The 18,939-nt window shown below is 43.0% G+C and overlaps 1 protein-coding gene and 2 pseudogenes across 2 annotated transcripts; all 3 read left to right on the top strand.

Moving 5' to 3' along the window:
- The first annotated feature begins 2,520 nt into the window (after window positions 1–2,520).
- Window positions 2,521–2,639, top strand: LOC111731013 (annotated as a pseudogene).
- A 1,370-nt stretch (window positions 2,640–4,009) lies between these two features.
- Window positions 4,010–4,360, top strand: LOC105304591 (annotated as a pseudogene).
- A 2,981-nt stretch (window positions 4,361–7,341) lies between these two features.
- Window positions 7,342–16,727, top strand: FUS (FUS RNA binding protein). Of its 2 annotated transcripts, none has more exons than XM_011378591.2 (15): window positions 7,342–7,485; window positions 8,845–8,869; window positions 8,960–9,111; window positions 9,869–10,007; window positions 10,210–10,400; window positions 10,612–10,828; window positions 12,422–12,456; window positions 13,997–14,029; window positions 14,338–14,441; window positions 14,816–14,945; window positions 15,174–15,275; window positions 15,424–15,547; window positions 15,889–15,989; window positions 16,107–16,254; window positions 16,527–16,727. In XM_011378591.2, the coding sequence occupies exons 1-15, from the start codon at window positions 7,473–7,475 to the stop codon at window positions 16,564–16,566; spliced, it is 1,554 nt and encodes a 517-aa protein (XP_011376893.1). In that variant the 5' UTR covers window positions 7,342–7,472; the 3' UTR covers window positions 16,567–16,727. The 2 variants fall into 2 exon arrangements, with proteins under 2 accessions (XP_011376893.1, XP_011376892.1); XM_011378590.2 differs by having other exon boundaries at window positions 9,866–10,007.
- The last annotated feature ends 2,212 nt before the right edge of the window (window positions 16,728–18,939 follow it).

Raw genomic sequence — 18,939 nt, 5'->3', positions numbered from 1 at the left:
TGATCCTTTTTTGCTAGGGACCATTCTGCAGAGGGCTGGATCTTGGGAGATTTTAAAGCAGCTAGGGATCTCCAACTTGATTTCTACCTTGCTTTTATAGTGAGGGTCCAGAATGAGTCATCCCAAGATGTGCCTCTGTGGTATGCAGATTGTTTTGAGCTAAAGGCAACTTTATCTGCAGGCTCAAGAGAAACTTCTACTCTCTTCCTTAACTACCTAGAAGAATTTGAATTAGCGGCCTTGCGCATAAGAGATATCAAAGGTAATTTCTTTTGACCTATCTATAAGGCAGGGCAAACTTCTTTTTACTAATGGTCCACTCTCCTTATCCCAAAATGAACTTTTTAAGTCCCTAGGGCCTCTTACCTCATTCCTAGATCAGGATGTCTTATATACCCATTTTCCCTTTCTGTTTTTGAGCCTCTAGTGCATGTGAGGTCTCTGACTCAGGTATTCAGGATTCTCATACATGTATATATATATGTGTGTGTGTATATATATATATATATATATATATATATATATATATATATTCAATTTGGTTATTTTCTCTCACTAATCTGACATATGCCTATTTGATCACTAGACCTTGAGGGAAGAGGAAAATTTGTTCCTCTCTCACAGTATATATATATATATATATATATATATATATATATATATATATATATATATATATTTGGCATGTTAGGGTTCAAATTTTTGCATAAACAAGTCAAGCAAAAACAAGTTTCTTCAGATTCTTTTGCATATTTGTCAGGAAGCCTTACATCGTTCTTCTTTCTTGGCCTTTCTGTCTTCTCTTTTGTCTTTAGAGCTGGACCCTAAAGCCCTGGGCCCTTGATAAAAGCAGTGATGCACAAATACTACCACAGCATTTTATGTTACCTTTTCATGAACCAGGTTCCAGTTTTTGGGATGGCCACTCTGTTCCTCTGGGACCTCTAACCCATTTGTAAGTGAAGTGCCATAGTGATGGGACAATTTTGCTCTTTGGTGTCACCATGACCACTAAACTCCTTACCCTGTGCCCATTCCATCTCCTGGCCCTGCCTCCTGGGCGGCTTTCTGTCCTTCTTATTCAGACTCAATCAGTGACCTGGTGGCCCTTTTCCAGCTGATCCAAGCAGACTTTTTCTTAGCAGAGCCCAATTATCTGCTCACTCTTTACTTTCCTAGTTCTGTTTACCATGACAACTGCACAAAACCTGAGTGCCTCCCCCCACCCTGGGGCACTTTCTGTCCTGGGTGCTGCCCAAGGAAATAATAAAACAATATTTCTTGCTTGAAGCTTGTACATCTTGAAAGATGTGTGAAAGAGAAAGGGACACTTATTCATGCCTATTGTGGACCAAACAAGGTTCTAGGGAAAGTTACCTCACAGGATTATCTGATTATAAATTCCTAATTGGGCAGGTCCTAGTTCCTAGTAAAGCCCCAGGCCTATAACTTCTTTAGCAAAGGGCTTATTTATCTTTACCTTGAGCAATCCTTGTCCATTGTTTCTGTGCATCTAGGTTAACATGCTTTTGAAATGTGCCCTTTCAGACCCTTCCTTCTAATACTACCCTGAAGAGAGCAATCCCCAGGTGACCGACCACCCTTAAGAGTTTAACTGTCCTATACTCTAATATCTGCCTTGCTTTCTCCCACCTTCAGGTAATATTCCTTATGTTTCCTCTTTAATCTCAAACGCATAAAAGAACCTGTAAACTGTTAGTCTCAGCATTTACTTCAGGTTTGGATATTCTTACATCAACACTACTATCTTCCAAGCCTAGTATAGGTGATTTGCAAATGGAAAGATTTGATATTCACAAAGACCTAAGAGGTCACTTGCTTTATTTTTCTGCCTACAGTACCCGGTCTTCCTAGGTGGCCTCCTATCCAAGTACTAACCAGGCCCAACCCTGCTTAGCTTCCGAGATCAGACGAGATAGAGGTCACTTTCGTATATTCCTGTTTTGAGTGATGTGAAGTAGGCTTGGCTTAGGATGGTATGGGTTTTGTTCTGCGAAAAAGTCGTCTCTGAGAGCTGTATTGGGGCCGAGAGAAATTTAGCTCCTGCTCTTTTCCCCAAGCCTTTGGCCCTGCCTGGAGGAAGGAATACTTTTCTCTAATTCACGCAAAGACATGTTGCAGTCTGGCCCATAGCCAGCACTCCATCTCTTCACACTATTCCTCAGGCCCAGTGAATGCTCCTGATAAGAGGGACATTACTTGCTCTTCCTGCCCCCCACCCACAGACAGGGTGCCAATCAAAGTGCCTACCCAGGACAGGCCCTCAGACAAACTGGCTCCTTCCCCCTTCCTCTGTTCATGCCATTTTTGGGTTGATAAATGCCCTGTTCACCCAGTAAACTCTCAACTAAAATGTTATTGCCTCCTAGGTGAAACCACCCTGCTGTCCCACCCTATAACTTTCTCTTAACCACCTGCCACTGCACTGCTCTGTAAGAGTCAATTTTTTTTTTTGATTTGGTCAATGTCACAGTAAAATTTTAAAATATGAAAGAGGAAGTCTACGGCCATGCCACCCTGAACATGCCCGATCTCGTCTCATCTTGGAAGCTAAACTGGGTTGGGCCTGGTTAGTACTTGGATGGGAGACCACCTAGGAAGATCAGGTGCTGTAGGCATAAATAATAATAAATAATTTAAAAAAGAAATAAAATAATTATTTTGGGGCAGGGCATTGGTTTTTTTTTGGGGGGGGAGAGAAAGGAAATATTTTTATCATGCAGATTCCCTCTTCCTTCTATGGAGGATGGGGGATGGAGAGGGCCCACTTGACATTATTTTATTGGCGATGACCAGAAAATTCCAGACTGGTTGATAAAGGTAATGTTTCTTGGAGAGGCTGAAACAGCAATTAGAGCAGGTATTAAATCTAGGTTTATAGCATGGGCTTTAGTATGAGTGATGCCATTTTTGGCCTGTGGTTTTCTTTTTAACAGTGTATATAGGAAAAAATATAGGATATGTAGGGTTCAGTACTATATGTGGTTTCAGGCATCCACTGGGAGTCTTGTAAGGCATCCCCTGTGAATAAGGAGGGACTGACTACACACATTGTCACTAACTTCCAATTGACATTTAGCATTTTTCTCAATATGATATCTATAGGCAACAAATCACAGCAGTTTCTAGAGTTCTGTCACCAAAAGAAATTTTCATGTTACATTGCAGTTGTTGCAGGTATCTTAAAACTTTTTTTACATTCTACTCTACTTCAAAATTAAGATAGTCATTATATTTGGTATATTTGATCAAAAAGATATTGTTAAGAAATATTTCGATAACTATGTTTCCATTTAATCAGTTTCCTCTGTATCTGTACAGTTTGTTTTATACATTTAAAAATATTATTCTAAGAAGGGGTCCACAGACTTTACTAGACTTTGGCACAAAAAGAAGTTAAGAACCCCCTAACCTGGGAACTGTTCACAGACCCAACTGCCTCCAAGGGCCAGCTGGATGCTTGAAAACTAGGGCCTGCTTTTGTTTTCCTATGTTTGAATGGAAGAAATATTTTCTATTGCTTTTAACTCTGCTCTAAGAAAAACTGCATTAAACACTTGATATAAATGGCAATTGACACTAGCTTCCATGAGAGAAATATTAGGGTGTAAAGGAGACTGGTGGACTGTAAGCACATGTCCCAGCATCTTCTTGCTGCAGCTGACCCTTGCCTTGTGGAAAACTGGGCCCAGGATAGCCAGAGCCTCCAATTTTCAAGAAAAGCCAGACATTTGGATTTTTGTCCTATTTCTAGTGTTGGCAACCAGTTAAAAAAATTAAAAACAACACGTAGGCGGGTTCTCCCACCACCCGTGTCACTGGTCCCAGCAGCTCCGGCAACTGGAGGAGCGTCACCTGCCAAGGAGCCCAGCTTTTCCCATCCAAGTACTAACCAGTTCTGTTCCTGCTTAGCTTCCGAGATCAGACGAGATCTGGCGCGGTCAGGGTGGTATGGCTGAAGATGAGCCCAGCTTTTTCAAAGGGTCTCATGGCCCTGGCCAGAAGGCACCCGGCTGGAGCCCGCTCCAAGGCTGTGGTGCCCAAAACCAAGGTCAGCTCCGCCCAGGGGGCGGCAAAGGAGGAGCCCAGGAGTAGGTATGGGAGGTTGTCAGCTAAGCCTGCTCCTGCAAAAGTGGAAATGAAGCCAGAAAAGGCGGTAGGAAAGGATAAATCTTCAGACAAAAAAGTGCAAACAAAAGAGAAAAGGAGAGCAAAGTGGCTAACCAAGAAACTAAAGGTTTACCTGCAGAAAACGGAGAAACTAAAAAGCGAGGACAGTCCAGCCTCTGAGGAAACAGGAAAGAAGCCAAGTCCAATTAATATCATATACAATGTCTAATCAATGGTCCTTGTCTCTCTACTTGTACAACCCAGAGGAATATTTTTATCAACTATTTTGTAAATGCAAGTTTTTTGCTAGTTCTAGAAACGTGTTTAAGACAGGAATTCCACCTCATCCTTTTTTTTTTTTTTTTTTAAGTGTAAATGTTTTTTTTTTAAGAGGTAGAATCATTTGCTGGTTGTTTATTTTTTGGTACAATCAGTTTTTTTTTAAGAGGTAGAATCATTTGCTGGTTGTTTATTTTTTGGTACAATCAGAAAATAGTGGGATTTTGAATGTGGAAGGCTTTGATTGTCTTGGGTGTCAGCTTAACATTCCATAGATGGCGTATTTCTTATCTCCTATAACACAAAGCATACTAAATGGCAATTTGGCATCAGTTGTGCATTTAATATGTCTTGAACATTTTAAATTACTTTTATTCCTACGTTTTGGGTAGAATCCTTTCCAAAAGAAAACCACTCCTTGATCTTGGCTCTCCCAGTCAGAATTTTGTAACATCTTTAGTGCTGGTAGTCTAGTTTTCCTAGTAACTTTGTTAATGTGCTGTGAAAGATTGAAAATTTGATTATGTAGTATATATGATATTAAACTGTCAGTGGGACTCTGATGTAGCAGTCAGTGTGTCAACATTTGAAGATATTGGTATTTGATATTCTATTAAGGAAAATTAGCCTCCAAATTTTAAGCTGGAAAGTCACTAGAGTAACTTGTTTTGAAAAGAATCACAGCTATATGACTTTTTAGGTTTTTGGTACATATGTTAAGAATTGTGTACAGATTGAAATATGTTTACTTATCCTCAAAATAATTAATAAAATCTCAATTATGAAAGGAAAGAAAAAACATTTAGGCTACATGGAAGTTGTCTGCAGGCTGCATTTCATACCAGGCCATAGTTGGGGCCTTGGATCTCAAGGGAGAAGCAAAGAAGACTGAAGCTAGAACCTTGGAGAGCACTGCTATCTATAGGGTGAGTAGAGGAAGAGAATGAAGGAGACATATTGATAGTGGGAAAGGTGGGAGGATAGGGTGCAGGTATGTCATGTAAGGAGACTTTTGAGGGGGAAGTGAGAGGACCCTGTGTTATGCGACACTGAGATAAGCCTGAAGAAACCTTTCAGAGGTTATGATTTGAGCCTGTTAGTCCCTGCCACTCTGCTCCATGAGTGCCCTTCCTCACCCATGCCTTTGTCTTTGCCATTCCTTCTATTACACCTTTTCTTCTCACTGCTCTGTGAACTCCTACTTATCCTGTAAGGCTTGGCTTCAGTGTGACCCCTCTTCCCTCTTCAGTGGATGCTTGACTTGCTTTTCCAGCAGAGTTTCCAGAGTCCTTGATTCTACGCTATAGCACTTGCCACATTTGATTCAAGTATACTTTGGGGTCTGTGGGTCTTACCCACATTTCATCCACTGGCTATAAGGTCTTGTGGTTGGGGGACTGTATCTTTTTTATCCTTCTCTCCAGGTCTGCCCCATGCTTGGTACATATTATGCAGTGCTTATGCAATGTTTGTTGAAGCATAGGGGCTAAGGGCAGGAACTCTGAGCCAGGCTGCCTGGGTTGGAACCTGACTTTGCCACTTTCTGTGTAGCCCTGGGCAGATTTTGACCTTTCTGTGCCTATTTGCTCATCTATCAAATATACTCCTCACATCAAACTTTTATTGTAAAGAATAAGATTAAACAAGTTATACTCAAAGCACGCAGAACAGTGCCTGATACTTTAATATATAAATATTATTTATATTTAATATATAAATTTGATATTTAATATATAAATATTATTATTAAATGTTAGCTGTTATTAAATTTTTTCATTTGTTTTGTACATTAGTGCATCCTCGGTGCCCAGAACAGTGCTTGAAATAACCTCTTTTGTCTTATTTTATTCAATGTTCAAATTTCCTTCTCCAGGTAAGGCTGATTATAGTGCAAGTTGCAGGTTAATTTAAATTTCAGTTTTTGTTCTTGCTCTCACAGGGAGTGAATAGGCTTCAAAACACTGTAAAGTTTACATAATCAAGAAAAAGTGTTTTGCAGCCACACAGGCCTGGATTTGAATCAGGACCCCCCGACCCTAAGCTACTTGGCCTCTCTACCTATAAAATGTAGATACCTTTACTTTCTTCGTAAGATTGTGATGGAAAAGCTATTTATTGTGCATTTTGAGACCACTTAGGCGCTATACAACTATGTTATGACTGGATCTCCACATTGGTTCCTTGGTAGGGTTTCAGGAAAATAAAAAGTAGCTCTTTATCAATAAAAGACTGGGAGACCCGTAATCTCTAAACTGAGGTCCAGATGGCCTGGGCTTTCCCGTCCCACGGCTAGTCGGGGGCAAAGCCTTGAAGGTTTGGGTGGGCAATCTGTGCTAGATCAGTCTAGAATCCAGGGGTCCAGACTAAACTCCAAGCTTTCTTTCAGGTCAAACGTCACAATCCATAAATCCTGGTAAGGACTAAGGAAACGTCTAAATCCTTTAAATCATTAAGTGAAATCCGAGACGCAGGGAGAGAGAGGGTCGAAGTGTGTAGTTAGGGGAGAAATAAACGTTAGAGCAAGAGAAGGAGGTTGATGCCGGAGAAATGATGCATCTTCTATAGTGGAAGGGCAATGGAGCGCAAGAGCTCATTATCCTGAGTTAAAGCGGGGCCCAACGAAACCTGTGGGCCCTTGGAATTTCGGTTCCACCCCGGAACTCCAGGCTTTGACTACAGTTCAGTCGCCTGACGCCCTGGGCCCCTCGCCCCGCCCCGAGGTTAATTAGGCCGTACCATTATGCTGTTTTAGGGGTGAAGGTGGGCTCGTGCTGCAGAGAAAATAGGAGTTCGTTAGAAAAAACATGATTATATTACTTGAAGATTCTTAGTTAATATGCTTCCCTTATGTCGGGCTCTTACGCTCCCAAGAGTGGAAGGAGTCTGGCGGTACTTCCCCCTTTACTTCCGCATTTGGAACAGTCCTCCGCGGTACGTAGGCGGGGAGGCGTACATAAACCTCGACGCAAGCCGCGCGAGCGTTCAGTCCTCGAGGCGTCGGTGCTCTGCGGTTTTGGAAGCTCTTTTTTTTTTTGCGTCGGCCTTTGCGCGCGTGCGCCGACATGGCCTCAAACGGTATGTAAGGGCGCGAGCCCTGCTAGGTTTTTGTTTTTCGGTGGGACTCGGGCGGCGATCGTACTGGTACGATCTTCTCGTACTACTGTGGCGGGAAGCCGCTGAGAAGGGTGGAAGGGGGAGGCCGATGTCGCCATCTTGTTTTCACTCTTCTGAAGCCTCTCACGGGGTTGGGAGGTCTTTCCTTCGCAGTCCCTTTTTTTGAGGTGAGGTGTAGGAGGCACGCTTCTTGGTGATTTGCAACGTGAGGCACGGATGGAAATGTTCGGTCCTCGTAGCCTTTCCCCCCGTCCCCGGTTTCCAGCCCTGCGTTCAGGCCCGCTTTGTCGCAGTGCTGCATCCGGGCACTCCTTGAGCGCACGCGCTCTGCTGGCCCCACCCCCCTTTCTCGCGGTGCGAACCCCCTCCCACCTCGTGTTGGTCCTGCTTTTTGTCGCGAGACCCTCGCCCGGAGACTCCGCGGTGTGCGTCCGGTGTAGGCCTCACCCCCTCCACTCCCGCTTCGTCCCTCGGGACGGGGCGAAACTGCCCTATTCCCGCCTCGGTTGCCACGCGGCCGGGGACCGGGGCTCGGGATCGGGGCCGCGCGCCTGCTTAATGGTGGTAATGGGAGATCCTTGGGGGTCGTTCAAAGGATTTGGGGACCGGGCCCGAGCGTTTTCTTTCCTAAATATCCTCTTAGGCGAGAACCGAAAGGAGCAGCCGCCCTAGGCCACACCCTCTCCCGGACCTTTTGCCCTTTTCTGCGGGGGAAGCGCCTCCTTTACAGTTATGGAGGAGAGGAGTTGATATGGCTAGTGTGTTTTCACTGTGGTATTTTAAAAGCGCTTTCACTGCTTTTGGTTCGCCGAGTCTCCCCACAACTCTGGGGAAGGCACAGTGACAAGAAAACGGATTCATGTGGAGACGCAGGGCTGGAGTCTTGAGTACCATTTGACTTGCCTCTTGAGGCCAGCACTTCGATGCACTAAAAGTCCACTTTTCTGGTCTCCAAGATTGGGCAAAGGGCGAAGATTGGCCTCTTTGGAGACATTGTTTGGTTGACAGTGGAGGAGGCCACATCCCAAATATTGCTGCCTCCTGCCTCCAGCAAAACCCACCCCACTTAAATACCTCTGATTTTAGCGTGTACCTTGGCTCATGGTGATACCTTCCTCATAGAGTTGGTATGAAAACGAGGTGTGTGTAAATTTGTTTCTCATATCAGTTGAATTTATGGAAAATTGTGGCTATCCACCAAGACTCTTGGTTTTTCCAATACTTATGGCCCCTTGGTCTGTGTAGAAATTTGCTTGTGTGTGTGCATGTGTTCGTCCTACTCTTTTAGGAAGGTGACGTAATTGTGTTTTTCTTTTGCAGACTATACCCAACAAGCAACCCAAAGGTGAGTGTCCATTTGGGGCTTCCAGAGTTTGTAGAGGGCAAGGGTTGCTAAGGTAGTTTTTCCTGATTGCACTGGTTTTCTTTTTTCCAGCTATGGGGCTTACCCCACCCAGCCTGGACAGGGCTATTCCCAGCAGAGCAGTCAGCCCTATGGACAGCAGAGTTACAGTGGTTACAGCCAGTCAGCGGACACTTCTGGCTATGGCCAGAGCAGCTATGGTTCTTATGGACAGACCCAGAACAGTGAGTTTCTTTTAGTGTGTCACACTGCCTCTTTCACTTTCTGAATGTTATTGCTTTTCTTAAACCTAAGCAGTGCTGAATGTTGAAACGCATGTTTTTTTCTCCCCCTCATTCAGTCTATAACCCTTAAAGCTCCTTGGAGTCTTGAGTTCTTTCAAACAAAAATGCTTATTGGTTTCTAATTGTTTTTTTTTTTATTTTCTTTGACTTTTTACTTTACTGTTTATGCTGCACTTAACCCAATTTCCCTCAGCATGAAAGCGAAATGTGAGGGAAATTACTCACTAAAGGGAGAAAGTTTCAGGCATTTAATACATACAGGGAGAAAATGATTTACAAGATGTTTGAAGTCAGGCTATGATATGTAATGTGGTACACAGAAAGGTAGAATTTGCCCCAATATCCTGAAATGTACAGAATGGATTATCCTCCTTGGCACCTGCAGACATACGGAACAGGTTTAAATACTGTTAATGAATAGTGGTCTCTGGGCTGTGGTTAGTGGTGGTCCTGGAGAGACTGACTTTGGGATGGGTGGGAGGAAATTGGAATTCTGAAGTTGGAACATCAGCCTTAGTGTAGAAGAGAAGGGTAACTTCTTTGGTTTGCTATGAGTTACAGAATTTCCAAGCAGCTTCTAAGAGGCTGGCATTTCAGGTATGGGTAGCATTAGGTAATAAGTAATGTTGTTTTCCAACTCATTTCCTGCTTTTTTTTCATAGTTTTTGTGACTTCCTTTCTATTTTCCTTGTAGCAGGCTATAACACTCAGCCAGCTCCCCAGGGATATGGCTCAGCAGGTGGCTATGGCAGCCAGAGTTCTCAATCTTCTTATGGGCAGCAGTCCTCCTACCCTGGCTATGGCCAGCAGCCAGCCCCTAGCAGCACCTCGGGAAGGTAAGGAGTTGTGGTGGGGGAGGCCTGAAAGATTAGGGGTGACTTGATAAGGAATTATATTATGACCAGCAACAGGAGCACATATGAGAAATAGTGGGGGGCGGGTAATCTTTGTTTGGTTAAGAGTTCAGAGAATAGGATGTATGTACTAAAAGTAAGTTTTGAACATGCCAGCATTATGATTCTTTCTTCTTTTCTTTAGTTATGGTAGCGGTCCTCAGAGCAGCAGCAACTATGGGCAGCCCCAGGGTGGGAGTTATGGTCAGCAGTCTGGCTATGGTGGACAGCAGCAAAGCTATGGACAGCAGCAAAGCTCCTATAATCCTCCTCAGGGCTATGGACAGCAGAACCAGTACAACAGTAGCGGTGGAGGTGGCGGAGGGGGTGGTGGAGGTGAGAAAGTGTCTTCAGTTTTCTCTCATACCTATTTTTGGTAAGGATTTATTTATATTCTGCTTGGCTCTTATTCTAATGGGGTTCTTAAAAACCTTGATATTTTTGTTCTGTTCTTTTATTTCTATTCATTTATTTTTCGATGTAGTTCAATTGTTCCATGCCACTTCAACATTTTTTTTCCCCGCTCCTAAAGTGTCTTTTCTTACAGGTAACTACGGTCAAGATCAATCCCCAATGAGTGGAGGCAGCAGTGGTGGCGGCTATGGCAATCCGGACCAGAGTGGTGGTGGCAGCAGTGGCTACGGGGGAGGCCAGCAGGACCGAGGGGGCCGCGGCCGGGGCGGTGGTGGTGGTTACAACCGCAGCAGTGGTGGCTATGAACCCAGAGGTCGCGGAGGTGGCCGTGGAGGCAGAGGCGGCATGGGGTAGGTATTTTTGTGAGCCAGGGAGTAATATCAGTGGGGAAGTGTGGTGGGTTGCATGAATCTCTGTTGACGCCCAGTCTCTTAGGGAATGGTTAGTCTTATTTAGGGATTTGTGAGGACTTTGATTTGGGGGCATTGACTGTTTCTTTCTACATCCCCATTTTATTTTTGTGAGAACTGGGGAGCCTGAATCCCCACCTAAACCTCTGAATAGAGATTTGAGTATTGACACTTCTATTTCCAAAGGAAAAGGAAAAATATGTGTATGTATGGAGTCATTGATATTCTAGGCAAGAAACATGGAAGTAAAAGCTTCTTTCTCTGCAAAGGAAACTGATGATCCCCACTCTTCCTGGTAATAGGGAAACTTAACTTGCATTCCCCTGTGAATCTCTAAGGGAGTTGTCAATGGTTAACCTGACTTTAGCTTCCAGGAATTGGCTACTCTTTCTGTATTCTGTAGTCATTTGAATCTGCCAGGTTGATTTGCGGTAATTTGACAACAGTGATGATTTTGTTTGTGAGTTGCTTTTTGGGGCTATCTGAAATGTGTAGACTTTTTGGACAAAATATGTTCGACAGTGGTATCCCACCCATTTGTTCCACTGTCCCTTCTGGTTACTTGTCCAACTGGACCTTTTCTCCCTTTTCAGTTGAAGTTGAAGTAAAACCTTAGATTTGATGTTAAAGCAGTTATCAAATCTGTTGGTAAATATGATTTGAAGGACCTTACTCTGTCTCCCTTGAAAAGGGGAGGAATGTCAGTGTGTTCCTTTTTTTGGAAAAAGTAGTTTATTCAAATGAGGGTTTATATATGGTAAGTATTCAGAGGTGGGTGGGGGCAATCTCAAAAACCGTACAAAAATGAGGAAAACTCTTCTGTGCGTGTGTTTAATGCAAAACTTTAAAAAGAAAAACAATTGTTATGTGACTGTTAACTTGCTCTGCATTTTATGTGCCACAGGTATGAAAGGTGACATTGCAAAATACTCCGCTCTTCTCGCAGTGTAGAAGGGGTGACCCCGGGGGTTGGGAGAGATCAAAAACAGCTCAGTAGTTAGGATAGGGTTTAGCTAAGTTTGTCTCGCTTTAAGGGGAAATTGCCTTTGGTTTTGACTTTTTATGGAATGGGGTTGGGTCTGCTTGCTGCTTTCAAAGCAAAAACCACAAAAATGTGTTCAGGGCTACCCCAGCCTGGTGTGAAATGTCTTCTGGGTAAATTGGGGGTAGGGTTTTTAAACCAACTACTGGGTTGTCAACCACTTGCGACAAGAGGAAAAAACATCTCCATCGGAAGAACAACCAAGGAAAATGGGTCATTTTTTTTCCAGAGGAAATAGATACATAACCTTTTAAAGCGAAATTCTTAAAAACTGTGTCTGAGAAATTGCACACGTGTGTGTGACATGCTCAAAGGTCAGACAAGGGGTGGTCAGGAAGGGGAATGTATTTTAGTATCCACTTGTATCTTTTTCCCAAAGCACATACCCTTGTTTGGGGAATATTAAACAAAAACAAACAAACAAACAAAAAACCCGCCCTTTTGTAGCTGTTGGAAGCTTCATGTCCTTTCTTCTAACTTGTCTTCTCCAGCGGAAGTGACCGTGGTGGCTTCAATAAATTTGGTGGTAAGTGAACAGAGTTTCCAAAATTCCCAACTCCCAGCAATGCTTTGTCTGATTGTTCATTTGCAGATGTCTTAGCGTGTTTTAAGTGTCAAAGGTTTTGAAGTGTCCAGAACCACCTCTAGAAAGGGGTGGGGTAGGATGCCACCTGCTGCCAGATGGGTGCTAACCTGGTGGCAGGCAGGGGTAAGACTCAGCAGTCTGCTTGTACCAAATTGGTTTGACCCAGGTTAATCAGGTGTTCAGTAGGCCTGACAGGAGTGTTGCCACACCTGGCACTAAGTGACCACTGTTATGAAAAACTGGAGTGTGTGCTGGAACACATACTAGCTTTGCTTTAGGATCCTTTTTGAAAGTGTTCAAGGCTAGTGTGTGTGTGTGTGTGTGTGTGTGTGTGTGTGTGTGTAAGAATTTCCAAATATTTTAATTCTGGAAGAGGGATGCGAAATAATTGCCCTGCTCTGAGGATGGTGAAGTTGGTGTATGTGTTTGTGTATATGTATACGTATATATACACACACATACATATATGTATAAAATATTGAATGGTGTCAGTTCAATTCTACTCAGATGGGCAAATAGAAATTAGCTGTGGGAAGGAAGATGTGAATTACAAGAAAAGTTGGGAGCATGAGTGGCTCATGGGAAATAACCAGGTCTTAAAACGACACAAACAATTCATGGGAAATGGCAAATTCGAGAAGTCTCCCAGTAAGCTGGAACTTTTCTGGTTTGGTTAACAAAAGGTTTCTTGATTTGTCTCACCATATAAAGCCAAAGGCCTGGGTTCATGATTTAGGTGTCATTTAATGTGGGTACAATATTTATATATGGTGAATTCAGAGAAACTGGTCAAAGATGGTCTCTGGGAAAAAAAAAAAAGAGAGGCTGCATTATGGAAATAAGATTTCTGGTCTGTTCCCTGGGATGTGCTTTAAAAATATAATAGTTATGTATGTATTTTTATTTTCATGTGATTTTGGGAAACAACATGGTTTAAAGAATGGTTTCTAAAGATGAAATTAAAAATTGTTTCATAAGGAATAAGTGTTTTTGGTGTTAAAGTCTGGAGAAACTGGATGGATGCATATCACAGTGCTGGTGGTAGGCCCATTTCTCTCTGGGGTGAGAGAACAGGGCCATGCTGATTTGGTTTATTAACTTCAATGGGTCTCCCTCCTGCCTGTCTGCCCCTCCCCCCAATACCTCCAATCTGTGCTGAGGACATTTCCCTGCCTGAGCTGGAAGAGGCAGCATTTTCAGAAGTGTGGAGTTGTCCCTGTGGGGACTCAAGTTAAATACAGATATTAAGGAAAGGGTCCTGTGTCGTTTTACCCAGCCAAGCCTAGGATTTTCTCTGGGCGGGCAATTCTGGACAGGGTTTAAAGTGAGGCTGTGAGGACGTACCTGATATTTTGCAAGAGTTTGGATTTGGTGTTAATTTTTTTTTCTTTGTCTGTCTCCACCTATTGACTAACGACTCCTTTCCTTGTTTTTTGTTTTTTGTTTTTTGTTTTTTTTTTGTTCCCCCATGTCACTTAAGGCCCTCGGGACCAAGGATCACGTCATGACTCTGGTGAGTGAATCCAGAGGTGGCATGAAAAAATGTCTCAAGTGTGATATCAAGACTTTCTGAATGTTCTTTGAAACTTGAAAGAATCTGAAAAAAAGCAAGATTAGATAAGGAAAATGAAGGAAGTTTAGGTATAGTTAGTGGTGATTTATACATGAGTGTATATCAGTAACTGATAGTTTTCTCAGTAATTTTGAAGGCTTATTGTCAGGTAGGTGTTCTCTTTAAAGTTAGATTGAGTCACTGATTTGTGTTACCTTTGCTTGTTTTCTCTCTTTAATTTACATTTTTTTTCTGCATTCCACAAGCAGAACAGGATAATTCAGACAACAACACCATCTTCGTACAAGGCCTGGGCGAGAATGTTACAATTGAGTCTGTGGCTGATTACTTTAAGCAGATTGGTATTATTAAGGTACTTGTGGAGCAGAATGGATGTTTTCTGTCAGTGTTGCAGACTTTTGGATGGTTGTCAGCTTAATTTGTTAAGTAAAGAACATTAGATGTTATTTTCTAAAATCATGTAACAAAAAGGCACAATTGATAAAAGAAAGGAATGTCCTAAACTTTGAATTTACAGCCTATAATCTTTAGTTTTATGTTTTAATATGATGTGAGAGAATACAGGCATTGGCTTTCAAGTTACATGTGAGATAGGAAATAGTAACTGGGAAGAGAGGAGCTGAAGTGGTTATAAAGCCTTAGTTTCTGGAGGAGGAAGATTGGAGGGTAGGTAGTACTCTATACCTGTCCTGTAAGCCTGATATTATCTCATGTTGCTTTCTTCAGACAAATAAGAAAACAGGACAGCCCATGATTAATCTGTACACAGACAGGGAAACAGGCAAGCTGAAGGGAGAGGCAACGGTATCATTTGATGACCCACCTTCTGCTAAAGCAGCTATTGACTGGTTTGATGGTATGTATGGGGGTGGGAGGTAGGACAAACAAGCCTTGGGAAACAGGCTGTACTTTCAGTCTTCCAACACTTTATTTGCTACTTAAATAATCTTCATTTTTGCTTACGTCTCATTACATTATAAACTTTTTTCAGGAAGGAAGAGTCTTGTTGATTATACCAAGAATACTTTTGGACCCGCAGGTCTCAATAAAAAGTCTCTTTTTTATACCTTCTTTATTTCATTAGGTAAAGAATTTTCTGGGAATCCTATCAAGGTCTCATTTGCTACTCGGCGAGCAGATTTCAATCGGGGTGGTGGCAATGGTCGTGGAGGCCGAGGGCGAGGAGGTGAGCTGAGGAGCTATTTCCTGATGCTAGTATAAAGAGGTGATGGGAAGAGAGAGAGGGGAGGGAGGATGGTGAGGATTTACCTAGAAAAGGTTAGGTTAACCAAACTTGGAAAGGGACTAAACCTATTAACTTGTGTCTATACTAGGACCCATGGGCCGTGGAGGCTATGGAGGTGGTGGCAGTGGTGGCAGTGGCCGGGGAGGATTCCCCAGTGGAGGTGGTGGTGGTGGAGGGCAGCAGCGAGCTGGGGACTGGAAGTGTCCTAATCCGTGAGTAAAAAACTTAATATTTTTTTCTCAGTCTTATTTGTGTGTCCTTTGTTGTGGTAGGGTTGTGTGTTTTCCAAACTAATAAATGCTAAGGCCATACTGATGGGGACAGATATGGCCGAGAGCTTACCTCCTAAGTGAGGTCACTATAGTGGGAAAAGTATTGGAATTGGGTTCACCAATTTGCAGTTTTTGTTCCTGGCTCTGCACCTGGGAAGCCTTTTGCCTGAGGCCTCAGGCCTCAGTTTTGTCACTGTCTGTGAGGTCACCGGAGTCTTTTCCTAATTCTAGGTCTTGCCTACATCCCACCTCTACAAACTAATTGTTTTACTTTTCCTCAGTACATGTGAGAACATGAACTTCTCTTGGAGGAATGAATGCAACCAGTGTAAGGCCCCTAAACCAGATGGCCCAGGAGGGGGACCAGGAGGCTCTCATATGGGTAAGGAAGAGTCAGAGCTGGTAAAAAAGATTTGAGATCAAAAAGCCCTTAATTTTAAGCAGGAAGGCTAGAGGGAAGGTAGGGATTATGAGACTATGATATTTTTTTTCGTCATAGGAGGTAGCTATGGAGATGATCGTCGTGGTGGCAGAGGAGGCTATGATCGAGGTGGCTACCGAGGCCGAGGCGGGGACCGTGGGGGCTTCCGAGGGGGCCGGGGTGGTGGAGACAGAGGTGGCTTTGGCCCTGGCAAGATGGACTCCAGGTAAGTAGGACTCTAAACTGAAATAAGAGTAATAGAACAGGTCCTGGGATACCAGGCTTTTGTTGAGAAAGTTTCATTTTGAGGGCTGTATTGGAAGTTGAGATTGTAACTATAGTGGGTAGGGAAGGAGGGAAGGAAAATATCTTAAATGAATCTGTAGATTCATATTTATGTATACTCAGAGATGAGACATTTCTTGGGCTAGGGTTTTGGGAGTGGGGTGGGTGGAGAGGTTGGTAATTCAAACCTTAATGGATAATTCTTTCTTGCAGGGGTGACCACAGACAGGATCGCAGGGAGAGGCCATATTAGCCTGGCTACTGAGGTTCTGGAACAGCTTTTCTTCTATACCCAGTGTTACTCTCATTATTTTGTAACCTTGCAACTCCTGATCACCCACGGGTTTTTTGTGTCCGACTATGTAATTGTAACCATATCTCTGGTTCCCATTAAAAACCATCATTTTAGTTAAATTTTTTTTTTCTCTCGCCCCCCCCCCCCCAAGGATGTCCTGGGCAGGAATGTGAGGAGTTTTCCTTTTAGATCCTCCTACTAGGAGGAACTGGAATAAAGTGTTTGATAACTTGGTCTAGGGGAGAAAAGGTCAAGTGGTATCCTTGAAAGTAGAGATTAAACTTTTCTGTCATTGCCAAAGTTAACGATGGAGTTAACGAAGATCACATGATGTCATGAATTTTGCCCAAAATTTGTCCAACTGTGGGCGTTTTCCTTTTACCACATGTACATGCTGGTCTTAGTTTACTACTTATAGCAGCCTTATCTTTAAGGACTTTTGGTTCTTTGAACACTTCTAATGGTGGGGCTCAAACAAATGAGGTTTGCCTTTGAGACAGTATTCAAATTTGGGGAAAGCACGTAATCGAAATGAGTCTTTTGCATGAAGGAGAGTGCCCATTCACTGCAGTAATTATGTGGCCTCGCTCACTTTACAGACAAAACAAAGTGCATGGGTTATGTGGCTCTGGGAATTAAAATGGTGGAGCCAGGATTTAGTCCTACTATTCTGGCTTAATTTCATTCTGAAACCATTGTTCTGAAGGGAACAAACTCATCCCAAATATTTGTTTCCTTAGACCTTAAGAGGATGCTAAATTTGAGGAAGAGATAGAAGTGGGGGAAGGTTGGGGTATTACCTTTTATTTCAAGGTAAGACCCTGAACCCTAATTTTCTTGAAGGTAGGGCTTAGGTAGATAGTTGCTGTGGGGAGACATGGTTCTACCTGAGTGTGTCTCATGCTGCATGTGCCCAGAGGGTGAAGTCATTGATATTTTTAGACTTGAGTGAGCTTTAATGATTGGGGGTGGAAAGTCCTCTTTCAAGGGTGGGGTGTTGGAGATGGGGAAAAAGTGGGGAGAATGAGTTAAAACCCCAGAACTCAACAGTATGTGCAATTTTTGACCCCCAGATACCCTTTTATTTTCCAAGTCTTGAGTTTTAGAAACTTGCTTGCACCTGCCAATCAATTGTTGAGGATGAACTTTAGTAATACAGAACTGGAAATTACAGCCAACAGCAAAAAAGGTACTTTGCTGTTAGAAGCATGTCTTGTAGAGTGCTTCAGATCCCTGTTTGGGAAGTGCCTTCTCTGCTGAAATTGTCAAGTATCCTGTAGGTGTTTTCTAGACCAGAGTTCATCCTCATCTCTGGTGACTTCAGACAGGGGAGCTATGGCTTTATTAAAAGAGAATAGTTGCTTTACCCTGCGTAGAGATTGGGGCGCTCAATAACTAAGAGTAGGCTGAGAATGGTTGAGGTTTTTCCAGGCAATACTTTAAATTGGGGATTATTGAACTTGGTCCACGTGAGAAACCCTCAGAGCCAAGGATATAGCAATATTCTCCCTCCTGTGGTCAGGTTTCCTCTTTTTTTTTTTTCCCAATCTGCTTTCTTAAAATGATGTTTGGTTCAAATGGCCTGATTCGTGTGTCTTGAGAAGTTGATTTCTGCTTCACCTAGTAGGATTCTGGTGTTAAGGTTTGATTGTGATTCCTTGGTCCCCGGTGGAGGTTGAAGTTCCTTGTGAGACCTGATTACTGACTGGGACTATTAGTATATAAGTTCTTATTTGCATCTTTTAATGGTCTTCAGTGACATTGGCTAGTCTTTAAATAAAAGGAAGGTAGGGTTCCAGGTGTCTGTTAGTGGGTAGACCCAGTTTGGAGGCCTTACAGGAGAATGGATGAAGGCAAGTAGTAGAGGGAATGTTGGTTCTGAGAAGCTGCTTCTGCTATCAGCTCATTGGTGAGAAAGTAAGATCTATGGGGTTTGGACTTGGGGCCCCCTGTTCTTTACTGCAGTACTTTTTAATAATAGGCCTGTAATAGCCAGTCATATTTCTTTTAATGGCGAAGATTTTAGACTGGTCTTTTGGAGTCTAAGGAATATATTAATGAATTATTGAAAATGGTCTACAATCTTGAAGCACTAGATACCTAGCTTTTTGAATTAGGATTGAGTTGGATTTCAGTAGGAAGAAAGGAGGGGAGGGTAGGTTATGGGTGGAAAGTGAGCTACTACTGGTCTGCTTGTTCTCATTCTTCACCATCATGTGCTGTTACTGCCTGCATTTCAGTAACTTGTTTACAGGGCTGAGGTTATGTCATGTGTAGATTGACCAATGGTTAAGGCATAGGGTCCAGTTCCTATGAGTTATCTTCACCTAG

Source organism: Pteropus vampyrus, unplaced genomic scaffold (genome assembly GCF_000151845.1).
Source record: "Pteropus vampyrus isolate Shadow unplaced genomic scaffold, Pvam_2.0 Scaffold347, whole genome shotgun sequence".
Classification (NCBI taxonomy): domain Eukaryota; kingdom Metazoa; phylum Chordata; class Mammalia; order Chiroptera; family Pteropodidae; genus Pteropus; species Pteropus vampyrus.
This window is presented reverse-complemented; position numbering and strand designations above follow the sequence as displayed.